This window comes from Botryllus schlosseri, chromosome 3 (assembly GCF_051294905.1).
Source record: "Botryllus schlosseri isolate E-star chromosome 3, Bs_hap1, whole genome shotgun sequence".
Taxonomy (NCBI): Eukaryota; Metazoa; Chordata; class Ascidiacea; order Stolidobranchia; family Styelidae; genus Botryllus; species Botryllus schlosseri.
This window is the reverse complement of record NC_137238.1, coordinates 33,905,940-33,920,549: the sequence shown is the minus strand read 5'-3', so window position 1 is coordinate 33,920,549 and position 14,610 is coordinate 33,905,940. Positions and strand designations below refer to the sequence as shown.

Below are 14,610 nucleotides of genomic sequence, written 5' to 3'. Positions count from 1 at the left end.
TAGGCTTGATAAAATATATTGAATGTGTTCATTATGCATTTGTCTTGACAATTTCAAATATTGTAATAAGAGTATCATGTCTTGTCAGTGGAATTGAACTGCCGGTTGCTCCCAGTAGTACTATTGAGGTATGGTTATCCTCAGTCCTCACGCACATGCTAAACGATTTGCGTGAAAATGCATTGAATTGCTTTCGCTCCCACTCTTCCGTATTCGTTAGTGGTGATCGTGAAGAAAAGATGAAAATTGCATTATTCTATGAGTGCCCGCACATTGAAAAGATATGCGCTAGAAGTCAAGCACGAATCTTGCGCTGACTTTCTCTGTGATGAAATTCAACGAATTGTTTTGTTTTCGTGAGAACTTCTTAACTTTTAATACAGAAGCATTTTGGATTGGCACATTAGTCAATGTTACTACTGCAGTGGGTGCTGCTAAGTATTCTGGTAGTTTGCTGGTGTGTACCCTACTATTTTTCATTTCGAAAGCATGCCTTGGGGTTTAAAAGGTTGAGAACCACCGCCTTAACGTGTTTTAATCATTTTTTGACGAGTTCAAAGAAATGTGACGGACACACTGCTCTTTTAGCAGTCAATTCAAAAAGAAATATTGTTGTGTTGTGTCAGCATGTAAGCGGTAAATATGAACATCATTTGATCATGGCTGTAGTCAGTTCCCACAAGCTATATTTACACTGATTTAATAATAGTCCTGCTTACTTTTTCAGATTGATGCATTGAAATTTATAGATTGATACCTCTGTGGCAGCTCTGCTTCTATCATCGTTCATCACTACCTTGAATTTTCAAACTCGGACTGATTTGAGCATTGGGACGATTTGGGCTAGTTTTAGTTACAAGACACGCAGCAAGTTCATCATAGAGCGCAGTTGAACACGCTTTGTTAAATTTGTGTCAAGTTATTACTCGCGGAAGCTGGTCACAAGGAACCCTGTTTATTCATTCCGCCATTCCATGCCATACCACGAGTGTGACGTTTGTGGTCGATTTTACAGCACAAAGAGTCATCTGAAAATTCACTTGCTGATTCACACTCGTGCGGTGAAGCCTCTCAAATGTGAAATTTATTTTAAATCCTTAGCGCATGAATCCAGTTCAGGTCAGCACTTGCTGACCCATGCTGGCGTAAAGCCTTTCAAATGTGAAATTTGTTTCAAATCATTGTCCTCTGAATGGAATTTGAGTCAGCACCTACTGCTTCATTCTGCTACGGAAACTGTGATCTGTCGAACATGTCATTTGCCCTTCGGACAAAGAGATGATCTCAAAAAGCACATGCAGTTCCATTCGAGTACAAAAAATTTTACATGCGAAATTTGCGGCAAAGTTCTAAAAGAAATGAGAGGTTTGAAGAATCACGTGCTGCGCCATTTTGACGTGAAAAGTTTCAAATGTGAAATTTGTGAAAGATCATTCTTCACAAAGAAAGATTTGAGAAAACATAAAAAGATCGTCCATAATGCATCCGCTATCAAAAAAGTTGAGTGCAAAATTTGCGCAATGTTGCTCTGCTCAAAGACAGCTTTGAAATCACATATGTCCGTCCACTCTGCTGTAAAAAGCTTTGAATGCCAAGTATGCGGTAAACTTTTCCAGCATCAACAGTCTCTAAGAAATCATTCGAGGATGCACACTGATGGTATAGAGTTAAAGTGTGACATATGTGGCTCAATACATAGGAGGACAGATGGTTTGCGAAAGCATATGGCGATCCATTTGGATGTGAATAATTTCTCGTGTGAAATATGCGGAAGATCGTTCAAGCGAAGGGAAGGTTTAGCTGACCACTTGCTCATCCATTCACGCACTAACGATGAGAGACATGAGTGTGAGACATGTGGAAAATCGTTCTCCACACTGCTGTATTTAAAAAATCACACTCTCATCCATTTTGCTGTGAAATTCGAGTGTGAAGTCTGTGGCAAATATTTTAGTCAAAAGCTATCCCTACAGCGACACATGCTCATCCATTATGGCGTGAAAGATTTTAAATGTGGGAGATGCGACCTTTCATTTAACCAAAAATGTTCTTTGAATCGGCATATGCGTATCCATCTGGATCTAAAAGATTTCAAATGTCAAACGTGTGGTCAAGCGTTTGTTCAAAAACATTCTCTGAGGCAACATATGAAGAGCCATTTGAACGTAAAAGATTATGGGTGTGAAATATGCGGAAAGTTATTCGTCAGGAGTTCCTGTTTGAGGAACCACATGCGAGCCCATTTTGACACAAAGTAACTTTTGAGTATGGAAGAATTACCTTATATTTACACTTCAATTGACCGGAATTAAGCCTTACATGACATTTATGTCATGTGAAGTGGCATGCATGGGGAATCTATATGCATGTCTATATTAAATATGCTGGATAATATTTTTGGTCATCTACTTGACTTGGCATTTAGAATATGCCAACCTGCATGCCTTTTGCTGGATGAAAGTCTCTTAGTTTTCTCAACATTTCCTATTTTTTATTCCATCATTGTTTTACATTACGGTTTTAACTATAGGTAAGGCGTTGTCTGCATGTCGTAAACCAAATCACCCTGAGTTCTGTATCATCGTTGTTTTACAGTTGTAGAATATTTTGAGTTGGTGTGGACTGTGTAGTGTACTAAAGGCTTAGGTTTAGGTTACGTGTGCTACTTTCCCACGTCCTTTTCAGACTCATTCTACTTTAACAAATCTTAGGTAAAAATTATAACTTTTCACAATTTGGATTTTGAGAAATTGAAAGTAATTTGAAATAAGCTTTACCACATTTATGAGTGAAATTGTCATGTAAACCACATGGATTCGACAATATATATCGATGGATTCTTTTTTTAAAGACTATTCTGTGTTGTGTCTAGGGTTGCAGCCAAGTCACGAGTAAGTATTAATTTTTTTAGCTTTGACTCGAGTGAAAGCGAGTCATTAACCACTCACCACCTGGTCTAGTCCTAGTCCAAGTCTAAGAAAAATTAGCCGACTTCAAGTCACAGTCTTGAGACTCGAGTCCAAGCCATAGTCTTCCTTGTTTATTATAGGGTTCAAGTCACGTTGAAGTCACATTTCTAAAGTTCGTTGGTGATTTCGATGGCTCCAACTCGTAACACCCTAGTTTTTATCAATCTCATTATGTCCCTTCAAATAAACAAAAACACTGGTTCTGAGCTTATTTTTGGGCATCGTCCATGATCACGAGACTTAAATCAAGCCATATACAATGTCACAAGTCGTGGGAATTATGCAAGTCAATACAGAAAATTGCAAGGTCAAGTCAAGTCGACGGAAATTCGCGACTCGAGTCATATCAACCCTGCTTGTGTCATCAGTCAGTTTTAGTTTTGACATGTCTTAGATATTGCTAACTGTACTTGTAATTCCATAAAATTTACAGTGTTGCATCTATTTTTACTTTTACCAGCACCACATTGGTATTGTAATGATGAACTTAACTTCCAAGTTATTGAACTTAGTACAGTCACCGTTTTCTTCAAATTCAATTGTAAGTTCTATAAGACTGTGAGAGATATCTTGAAACTAGCTAGTACAGTAAGCTATTGAATTATAGTTATTGGTTGCAGGTAGTATCACAGCATTCATTGACATCTTCACGATAAGCAAGTTTTGTTATCAAGCAACTAAACTATGTAGCGGCATTTATATTGCTTTTTCATACCATCATTCTCTGTTTATTGCTTGTGCATTTTCATGCTATCTGACTGTGTTTCTTGGTCTGTGTCCGTGTAGGCGTACACGTATCATACCCATGCTTAAAAACTATTGAAGTTTGTTTTATGCTTGTTAGTAGGGCTTGTAAAAAAACGAGTACCTGAGTTAGGAGATGGAGAATCAGGTGTTTATTCAACTATCACTTAATATAGCATCATAGAACTATAATCCTTGGTTATGTTAATATATGTCGGCTAACTTGAATGCAGCCACAAAAAATGTAAGGTCACTTTTACACCTCATATAGGCCTGGATCAGTAGTTCCCAACCCTTTTGTCTTCATTTCCCACTTCAGATTTATCCCGAGTCTTTATTCCCCGCTACCCAAAACTCCTATATACCGTTTGAAATAGGTTACCATATTTTGAGATCCCAAAAAGAGGACTCTTGTTATGAATTCTGAAAGCTTCAAGAAAGCTTGTGATTTTGAAAATTGTCAACCGATAGTATTGTGTTGACTAGAAGGTCATTTAGGCGTCCTTCGAGGACACTTTCAATTTATGAGTTTTGATTCATACAGTCCAGACTAGATAACTGGTAACGGTAATCGCGCATGTGTGGTAGACCATCCTGTATATTACGGTTTACAAATGTGTCTATACCCCACCAGAAACCAACCATCGAATTCCCCACCAGTTGAAAACCACTGGCCTAGGGGGTAAATAATATGGTATTTTGTGACCATGCGGATTTCATTTCAATTTGTGATATTGCTGTGGGTTGATTATGACTTTGCTGAAATTTAATCAACAGTAACCTGCGTAGCTCTGCTATGAGTTTTGGATCCCGTGAATTCGGTTTTGACGGTTCCACATTGAGAAAAAAGCGTCAAACTCTCGTTGACGATATACCTTTTCATGGAAAGGGGCGTTCGATCTTAGTACCGTACTCAGAAAATAATCATCTGTCACTTCTCACCTCAGATCGTAACATTTGTTACATGGTTTGGATTAGAGCATTCGAATCGTCATCTCGTCGGCTATCCGGCATTCCCAGAGCGTGTCCATATTCAAGTCGAAACACAATCAATTTCTACTGATTGAACACTAGTCAGTCCTCAAGTCTACCAGACCATGAAGTGACATATCAATCTCGCCTTCCGTCACATGCCACCTCATTTTGTTTCTTGTCTTTTTGTACTATCTTCTTTTGCTCTTCGTTTAGTGTGCATGTGCATGCCTTCCATTCACTTTGCTCCGTCCCAGGTGGGTGTCTGATTTCAAAGACTACTCCAAATCGTTTCTACACCTCACTATATTTTCATTGTATCGCAGTCTTCTGGTGTTTTGAGTTGATGAAAATTCCTGATGAACTGAACTTAATTGTGTTCGTCACTACCTGCTAGTGGATGCTGGAAAGATTTTCAAAATATGTAACTTGTTCAAGTACTATAAGTTGGTTCTCCTGAAACTGTGGTTCAGCATCACAAACTACAATTTTATGGTACGTTTTTGTTACGTACGCTAAAAAGTTTTTGCGATGCGATTTGGCATTCATTTCCCAGGTGCTAGGCTGTTACTTGGTACGTACTTTTCGGCCATTGTTTTGTGTCCACTGTACAATTGTACATGTCTGTGTTTTGTTGCTTTCTGTAGATTTTGTTGAGACCCAGATACGTGCTTGACCCTGTACCATTAAATTTTTTGATTAAGTCTATCTACTGTCACCTGAGCCCAAGGATATCACTCTTTACTAACATGTGGGGTTGCATTTTCTTTCCTATCCTTATGTTAGGAATATGATGATACCGTTGCATCAATGTAGTACAACTAATCTCACCGTGTGTATGATGTTACAGTTACAGATATTATTCTAAAGTTTTTGAGTGTGGTATATATTTTGGCTATAAACTGGTCAAATGTGATGGAACATCTTCTGGATATTGGCAAGCCGGGTCATGCCCTCGACCTTCTATCGAAATTTAATGAGTTCAGAGTCAATCAACAGTATTGCGACTTCATTATCAAAGCGGGAGAAAAGGAAATCTTTGTTCACAAGTGCGTCATTGCCGCAAGTTCCGAGTATTTTGCAAAGATGCTCAATCACGACACAAAAGAAAACATGTTGGGAAAGGTTGATTTAAAGCATGTCGATCCTGAATGTGTGATGACCTGCATTGAAATCATGTACACTGGACAAGCGTATTTTCCTATTCGAAAAACGGAAGAACTAATGTATGTGGCGCATTTGTTTGGAATTGATAAAGTATGCGATGCTATGTCCCTTTTACTGGAGAAAAATCTTGACGTCGATTCCTTTTTCGATACCAGGTATATTGCTGATAAGTATTTCTGTCAACAATTACAGGAAGCATGCAGAAGTTTTGCTCGCGATCACTTTCATTCGATCATGAAAACATCCTATTTCAAGGAACTTGAGTTCGATTTCCTAGAGGATTTGATTTCCTCTGAAGATTTGCATGTGATGGATGTTATTAAATGCAAAGCGTCAATGATTTGGGTTAATGACGACTTGGATCGTGCCGATCAAGTTTTTGATTTACTGAAGCACATCGACCTGGAAAAAATCCCCGTCTACTATCTTAAATTTTTATCTCAGCAACCAACTGTTGCCAAATCCACCGAATGCATGATGTACATCATGAAGTCGCTACCTGAGAGATCAGATGTAGAAGCCAGTGATTACAAAGGTGACTGCACTCCTGGCATTATAATGACGAATGGAAAAGTTAAACGTTTTATGTGGTTTGACATGGACAGAAAGTCTTTGACCGAGCAGCGGCATTTCAATTATGAAGATAGTATGACACGATTTAATGCAATAGTTGTGATGGACTGCTACCTATATGTCATTGATAATAATTCTGATTTGTACCGTCGTAATATTCTCCAATATGATTCACCCTGGATAAAACTTGAACGTCCATTACCAGAATTCCGATACGGTGAAGTAGTTGCACATAAATCAGGGAAATTTTATTTCGCAAGTCATAATCGGATCGAGTCTTTGGCCCAATATGACACAATCAATAACAAGTGGTCGAAGCTTCCTAACAAGCAATCCATTGTGGATGCGTCTGCCTTCACTATATCTAAGGATAAGCTTTACGCAATTGGTGGTTTTGATTTATTTTCATCAAAATTTGTGCTGGCTGTGGAATGTTACAACCTTTCAGCATCTACTTGGTCGCGTGGACCATCATTGCCAGTTGAGAGAACTGATGCAAGTGCATGTACATTGAATAACGCCATCTACCTTCTTGGCGGAAAAACTGTGAACTGTATGTATGCAACCGACATTCTTTGGCTACCCAGTGATGAATGTATGTGGACGATAATTCCAGTTCAAAAGCCTGGATGGAAGCGAATGGATTTCAAAACTCATTGTATTCTCGGAAAGATATACATATGTGGTGGATACAATGATGAAATGCTCTGCGATGATATCCTCGAGTTCAATCCGAAAACTAATTTGTTGAGTACGTTGATAGACTTCCATAGTGATGACCCGGAATATCTGAATAATAGAATCCATGCTTCGGCAATCATCTTGTGATGCCACAAAACGTTAACGGATCAAATTTCAAAATTAGTGATTTTGCAAACATCTTGCCTTTGGTTTTATACATCTTGCGAGAAAGCATGGATGTTGTTTTTTGTCCGTTATCCGTTGTTTTATAAAACTGTGTTAATGACGCTTTCTCACTATCTGTAAGCCCAGCTGATTCAGACTTCGTGTTCCTTCCTTTCCAATTTCCCTCAATTTTGTAGTGTTGAGCTCATGTGTTACTTTGAGCCAATCAAAATGTTACTGACGTTACGGAGAAAATTTTGAGATTTGTCTACTTCTTGGCACCCATTGATGTGTTTCGACCGTTTTTTGACGAGCTGGAAAAACGCGACTGTCACACTGCACTTTTGCAGTCAATTCTAATTGGAATAATACTGTGTTATGTCAGCCCTGAATATAAATATCATTTGATCACTGCTGCAATCGGTTTCCACAAACAAAATTTACACAATTTTAATAACAGATATGCTTACTTTTGCAGATTGAGGCGTAAAGATTATTAGATTGGCATATCTCTGCTGCAGCTCTGCTTCCATAGTCGTTCGTCAATACCTCGAATTTTCAAACTCTGACTGACTTATGAATTGGAACAATCGGCGGCAGTTTTAGGTACAGGACATGCAGCAAGTCCGTAGAGGAGCACACAGATAAAGACGCTTTGTCAAATTTGTGGCAAGTCATTCCTCTAGAAAGCGGGTCACGAGGAACACTGTATATTCATTCCGCCACACCATACCACGAATTGTGACGTTTACGGTCGATTCTACAGCACATAAAGTGATTTGGATAAGCACTTGCTGACTCACACTTGTACTGTGAGCCTTTTCAAATGTGAATTTTGTTTTAAACCCTCTTCCAGTAAATCCTGTTCAAGTGAACACTCACGGATATATGCTGGCATGAAGCCTTTCCAATGTGGCCTTTGTTTCAAATTGTCCTCTAAATGGAATTTGACTCATCACCTACTGCTCCATACTGCTGCAGAAACTGTGACCTGTCGAACTTGTGCTCTGCCCTTCGGACAAAGAGATGATCTGAAAAAGCACATACAGTTCCATTCCAGCACTAAAAATTTTACGTGCGAAATTTGCGGCAAAATTCTAAAAGAAATGAGAGGTTTGAAGAATCACGTGCTGCGCCATTTTGACATGAAAGGTTTCAAATGTGAAATTTGTGAAAGATCATTCTCCACAAAGAAAGATTTGAGAAATCATAGGAGCGTCCATACCGTTACCAGTATCAAAAAATACAAGTGCGAAATTTGCGCTAAATTAGTCTGCTCAAAGACGACTTTGGAATCACATATGCTCATCCACTCTGCCAAAAGCTTTGAATGCCAAGTATGCGGTAAACTTTTCCGACAGAAAGGTTGTCTGAGAAGTCATTCGAGGATGCACACTGATGGTATCGAGTTCAAATGTGAAATATGTGGCTCATTATATAGCATGGAGAGTAGTTTGGAAAGACATATGGCGATACATTTGGATGTGAACAATTTCTTGTGTAAAATATGTGGCAAATCTTTCAAGCGAGGACCGGATTTAGCGCGCCACATACTCATCCATTCGCATACTAAAGATGAGAGACATGAGTGTGAGACATGTGGAAAATCGTTCACCACCTTGCTGTATCTGGAAAAACACACTCTCATCCATTTTGATGTGAAATTCGAGTGTGAAATCTGTGGCAAACGTTTTAGTCAAAAGCAATCCCTATGGCGACACATGCTCATCCATTATGGCGTGAAAGCTTTTAAATGCGAGCGATGCGACCTTTCATTTAACCAAAAGTGTTCTTTGAATAGGCATATGCGTATCCATCTGAATATGAAAGATTTCAAGTGCGAAACGTGTGGTCAAGCGTTCGTTCAAAAACATTCTCTGAGGCAACATATCAAGAGCCATTTGGACGTGAAAGATTTTGGGTGTGAAATATGCGGCAGGTTATTTGTCAGGAGTTCTTGTTTGAGGAACCACATGCAGGTCCATTTTGACACGAAGGAACTTTGAGTATGTAACGATTACTTTATTCTATTAATACTTCAATATACGTGAATTAAACTTTACATGACGTTCATTGTCATGTGAATTGGCATGTCATGGGGAATCTGCATGCTTTTCTAAATTAAATATGATGGATGATATTTTCGGGTCATATACTGGACTTCGCATTTGGAATGTGCAAACTTGCATGCAATTTGCAGGATAGATGTCTCTTAACATTCTCGACATTTCTGTATTTTGTTCCATTATGGTATTGCATTATGGTCTCTGTATTATAGGTAAGGCATTTTCTTCATGTCGTAAACCAGATCACCGTGAATTCGTTATTTTCGTAGTTTAACAGTTTTTAAGAGCTTCTTGGAGGTACAAAACTTCAATATACAATTAAGTGGTATATTCATATTGAAATGAACCTGAATATTTACGCCTGACACTTGTCAGGGGTAATCTTCAGCAACTAGTAGAGAAATGGAAAGAACATTGTAAAAACAACAATTGTTTCACAAAGTATGACAACAATTGATTGATGCTGGCAACATCTTATTCGCGATACAAGCCTTCATCAAGGCTCTTGTTAATACCACGGTTCTCAATCTTCCCCTAGTGTTTATCAGCTGATTTAGGATATGCAGCCGACTTTACTTCACTTCACTGTACCGTTTTGTCATTGATCAAGCCAATTCTGTAGCGACATGTGCCTGTCAATTTATGTTGCTTGTGCATTTTCATACAATATTTTTGTATTTCTCGCTCTGTGTTCCATGTATGCCTACATGGATCATACTGATGCTTGAAAAATTTGAAGTCCGTTCTATGATTGTTAGTAGATCTTGGGAAAATCTAGTTCCTGAGTAATAGACTGCGCATCGAATGTGTGTATTCGAGTAACACTTAATATTGCATCATAGAACAACAGCGATCATAATGTTGATATATGCAGCTCATATTCAGCCACAAAGAAAAAACGGGCAGTTCAACACCACATATAGATAATATGTTCTTTTTCGAAGATGCCGATAAGGCATTGTCTTCATGTCGTGATACAGATCACCGTGAGTTCTGTATTGTTGTAGTTGTACAGTTGCACCACATTTGTGAGTGAAATTGTCATAATAACCGCATGGGTTTATCAACGTGTTCTATTTTTGAAGACTCTTTTGTGTTGTGTCTAGGGTTGTAGCCAAGTCACAAGTCAATATTACTTTTAGAGATTTTGCTCGAGTGAAGTCGAGTCATTTAAAACTCACCGCCAGGCCAAGTCCTAGTCCGGCTCAAAGAAAACATGGTTGAGTCGAGTCATAGTCTTGAGACTCAACTACAAGCCATAGTGTTCCGAGTTCAACTCAACTTTTTAAAAGCTCCTCGGTGATATCGAAGGCCCCAATTCAAAAGAAACTCATTTTTATCAAGTCTCAACGTGTCTAATTAAACGTATGAAGCAATTGATATCGGCCTATTTTCTGGTAACGTTCCTGATACACGAGATTTGAATCAATCCATATATATAGTCTCTAGCCTTATAACTTGTTTGAGTCATTCTTAATGACTGTACTAAAAGTCGAGTCTACACAGAAAATGACTGCACAGAGTCAAGTCCAGTCAATGGAAATTTGCTACTCGATTCATCACGACCTTGGTTTTGTCATCAGTCATTTTTTGTTTTGACGTGTCATAGATAATGCTACTTCTATTTGTAATTCAGCAAAATATACTGGGGTGTTTCCACTATCACCACATCGGTAGTGAAACGATGAACACAAACTTCAAAGTTATTATAATCATTTTCTTTAAAGTCAATTGTAAGATCTGTAGAACTGCTAGAGATATCTTTTAGCTAAGTTGTATGCAAAGCTGTCGAAATACAGATACAAGATGCATGTAGGATCACAGTATTCATTCAAATCTTCATGATAAGCAAGTTTCGTTATCAAGGCAAAAAAACTCTGTAGATTCATGTGCGCATCAATTTATATTGCTTGACCATATTCGTACCATCTTTCCGTTTGTTTCTTGTGTATTTTCATACTATATTTCTGTTTTTCTCGCTCTATGCTCCATTTGGACCTACATGCACGGCTTTGGAGCAGCGTAAATTTTAACTGCTCCAGCTCCGGCTCCGGAGCCTTCTTCCGTCATACATTAGCTCCGGCTCCGGCTCTGAAAATTATCGAATGGGTTTGTCTATATCAGGGGTGGCCAAACCGCGGCCAGCGGGCCAAATGTGGCGTGCGAGAGGGTTTGGAGTGGCCCACGAGATAATTTCCTATTTTATTTCCTGTTATATTATCGAAAATGAATTGCTCAGATTATGAACTTGCAAGGCCAACAAAAAATAACAAGTCTGGCTGCGACACTTGGGATGTTGATGACTGAAATATCAGTTCCGACGTAGTGGCAGATCCAGGATCCAGTCACATTTTTAGTAAATCTTCGTACATTACAATAAGCTAAAATAGTAGTGAAATTTTTCTTCACGCTTCGCGTGTTTAATTGTCACACAATTTCATGTTGAGCTCCAGTGAAAATGCATGGCTCCGGCTCCAAAGCTCCAAGTGTATCGATATTCAAGTATAATCAATTTCTACTAAATGAGCATGAGCACTAGTCAGCCCTCAGGTGTACCAGATCATGACCTGACATATCGATCTCGCCTTCCGTCACATGCAACCTTATTTTGTCGTTTGTCTTTTTATATTATGTTCTTTTACTCTTCGTTCAGTGTGCATGTTATCCATTTAATTTGCTTCGGCCTGGGTGGGTTTCTGGTGTCAAAGACAAGCCTACTTCTAATCGTTTCGACACCTTGCTATTTTTTCATTGTATCGCAGTCTTTTGGTGTTTTGAATTGAGGTGGATTCTTAATGAACTGAACTAAATTGTGCTCGACACTACTTGTTTGTGGATGCTAGAAAATTTTCAAACTGTGTAACTCGTTCAACTGCTATAAGTAGGTTCAGCATCACAAACTGCAATTTTATAGTACGATTTTGTTACGTACGCTAAAAAGTTTTTCCGATGTGATTCGGTTTGGCTGTTACTTGGTTGGTACTTTTCTTCCATCTATTTGTGTCCACTGTAGATGTCTGTGTTTTATTGCTTTCTGTAGAATAAAGAAGGTATTTCTTCTTCGATTATGTTAAAGACCCTAAAATGTCCTTGGCCCTATAATATTCAATTTGTTCCTTGGTATTCTATCTTCTGTCCCCTAAGCCCAAGGATATCACCCTTTGCTAACATGGGGGATTACATTTTCTTTCCTATCTGTATGTTAGGAATATGATGATACCGTTGCATAAATATGTTACAACTAAACTCACCATGTATCTGATGTTACAGTTACAGTTTTATTCTAAATTTTTTAGTGAGCTATATATTTTGGATATAAACTGGTGAGCAGTGATGGAACATCTTTTGAAAATTGACAAGACGGGCCATGCCCTCGACCTTCTGTCGAAATTTGACGAGTTCAGAATCAATCAACAGTATTGCGACTTCATTATCAAAGCGGGAGAAAAGGAAATCTTTGTTCACAAGTGCGTCATTGCCGCAAGTTCCGAGTATTTTGCAAAGATGCTGAATCACGACACAAAAGAGAACAGGTTGGGAATGGTGGATTTAAAGAATGTGGATCCTGAATGTGTGATGACCTGCATTGAAATCATGTACACTGGACAAGCTTCCTTCTTGATTAAAAAAACGGAAAAACTGATGTATGTGGCACATTTGTTTGGAATTAATAAAGCATGCGATGCATTGTCACTTTTCCTGGATGAAAATCTTGACGTGGACTCGTTTTTCGACACCAGAAATATTGCCGATAAGTATTCCTGTCAACGATTACAGCAAGCATGCAGAAGTTTTGCTCATGAACACTTTCACGCGATCATGAAAAGGGACGAATTCAAGGAAGTTGATTTCGAATTCCTGGAATATTTGATTTCCTCTGAAGATTTGAAGATGTTGGATGTGATCAAGTGCAAAGCCGCGACGATTTGGTTCAACGACAATTTGGACCGATCCAATCAACTTTTTGACTTATTGCAGCATATTGAACTGCAAAAAATACCCATCTCATATCGTAAATTTTTATCTCAGCAACAATCTGTTGCCAAATCCACCAAATGCATGACGTACGTCATGAAATCGCTGCCCGAGAAATCATATGTAGAAGCCAGTGATTACAAAGGTGACTGTACTCCTGGTATTTTGATGGTGAATGTTGATCTTTCTCGTCTCGTGTGGTTTGACATAGACAGAAAGTCGGTCACTGAGCTACGGCCATTCAATTACATACCAGGCTCAGTAGTTATAATGGAATGCTACATATATGTTATTGATCGCAAGTATGATCTGTACTATCGTCATTTTCTCGAAAATGATTCGCTCTGGAAAGAACTTGAACGTTCATTTCCATATTACAGCAGTGTAGTTGCCTGCCAGTCGGGTAAATTTTATGTAGCAAATGAATATCCGAGCTGCTGTTTGGCTCAATATGACATAAATAATAACCATTGGTCAAAGCTCCCCAACAAGCAATATAGAACTCTTTCGTCTGCCTTCACTATTTTCCAGCATAAGCTTTATGTAATTGGAGGCTCTAATGGACTGAATAACTAATTGCAAGATGTGGAATGTTTCAGCTTTTCGACATCCACTTGGTCAATTGGGCCATCCTTACCGGATAAGAGAACTGGTGCAGTCGCATGCACCTTTAATAAGAGCATATACGTTCTTGGTGGACTTAGTGGCAAGTCAGTTTACGGAAGCAACATCCTTCTGTTGCCCCATGACGCACGTATTTGGACGCAAATCCCACTTCCCAATTTGCAACGTTCATATTTTGTTACTTATTGTGTTGGCGGAAGGGTATACATATGCGGTGGGTTCTTTTCTAACAGACCATGCACGAGTATCCTCGAATTCAACCCCAAGACGAATTTGTTGAATACGTTGATAGAATTCGATTCGCAAGACGTGAAGACTCTGGATCTCAACGTCTATTCGGCAGGAATTATTTTGTGATGATGCATGAGGTCTTTGTAGTATTCTTTCTGCACAAGCAGTTGTGTTTTTCAAGAGGTGTCAGTTAAAGTGGAGCTTAAAACTAAAATTTTACGTCGTCCCATGATCTAGACTTGATATAATATATTGAATGTGCTCATTATGCATTTGTCTTGACAATTTCAAATATTGTAATAAGAGTATCATGTCGTGTCAGTGGAATTGAACTGCCGGTTTCTCCCAGTAGTACTATTGAGGTATGGTTATCCTCAGTCCTCACGCACATGCTAAACGATTTGCGTGAAAATGCATTGAATTGCTTTTGCTCCCACTCTTCC

At 38.7% G+C, this 14,610-nt stretch overlaps 4 protein-coding genes across 4 annotated transcripts in view; all 4 read left to right on the top strand.

Annotated features, from left to right (window-relative positions):
- The window catches only part of LOC145435103 (kelch repeat and BTB domain-containing protein 3-like), a 273,848-nt gene that overhangs the window by 15,121 nt on the left and 244,117 nt on the right, over positions 1-14,610 (top strand). The gene's annotated exons all lie outside the window — the stretch shown is intronic.
- On the top strand, positions 879-5,535 carry LOC145435116 (uncharacterized). Its single transcript, XM_080312389.1, has one exon. The coding sequence runs from the start codon at positions 975-977 to the stop codon at positions 2,256-2,258; it is 1,284 nt and encodes a 427-aa protein (XP_080168515.1). The 5' UTR covers positions 879-974; the 3' UTR covers positions 2,259-5,535.
- Positions 5,601-8,842, top strand: LOC145435106 (kelch-like protein 24). Its single transcript, XM_080312379.1, has one exon. The coding sequence runs from the start codon at positions 5,601-5,603 to the stop codon at positions 7,251-7,253; it is 1,653 nt and encodes a 550-aa protein (XP_080168505.1). The 3' UTR covers positions 7,254-8,842.
- LOC145435119 (kelch-like protein 24a) overlaps positions 9,273-14,610 on the top strand; it is a 106,473-nt gene continuing 101,135 nt past the window's right edge. The window contains exon 1 of the mRNA XM_080312392.1: positions 9,273-14,015. Within this exon, the coding sequence (XP_080168518.1) occupies positions 12,671-13,888 (1,218 nt within the window). The 5' untranslated portion in view covers positions 9,273-12,670 and the 3' untranslated portion in view covers positions 13,889-14,015. The remainder of the gene's footprint in view (positions 14,016-14,610) is intronic.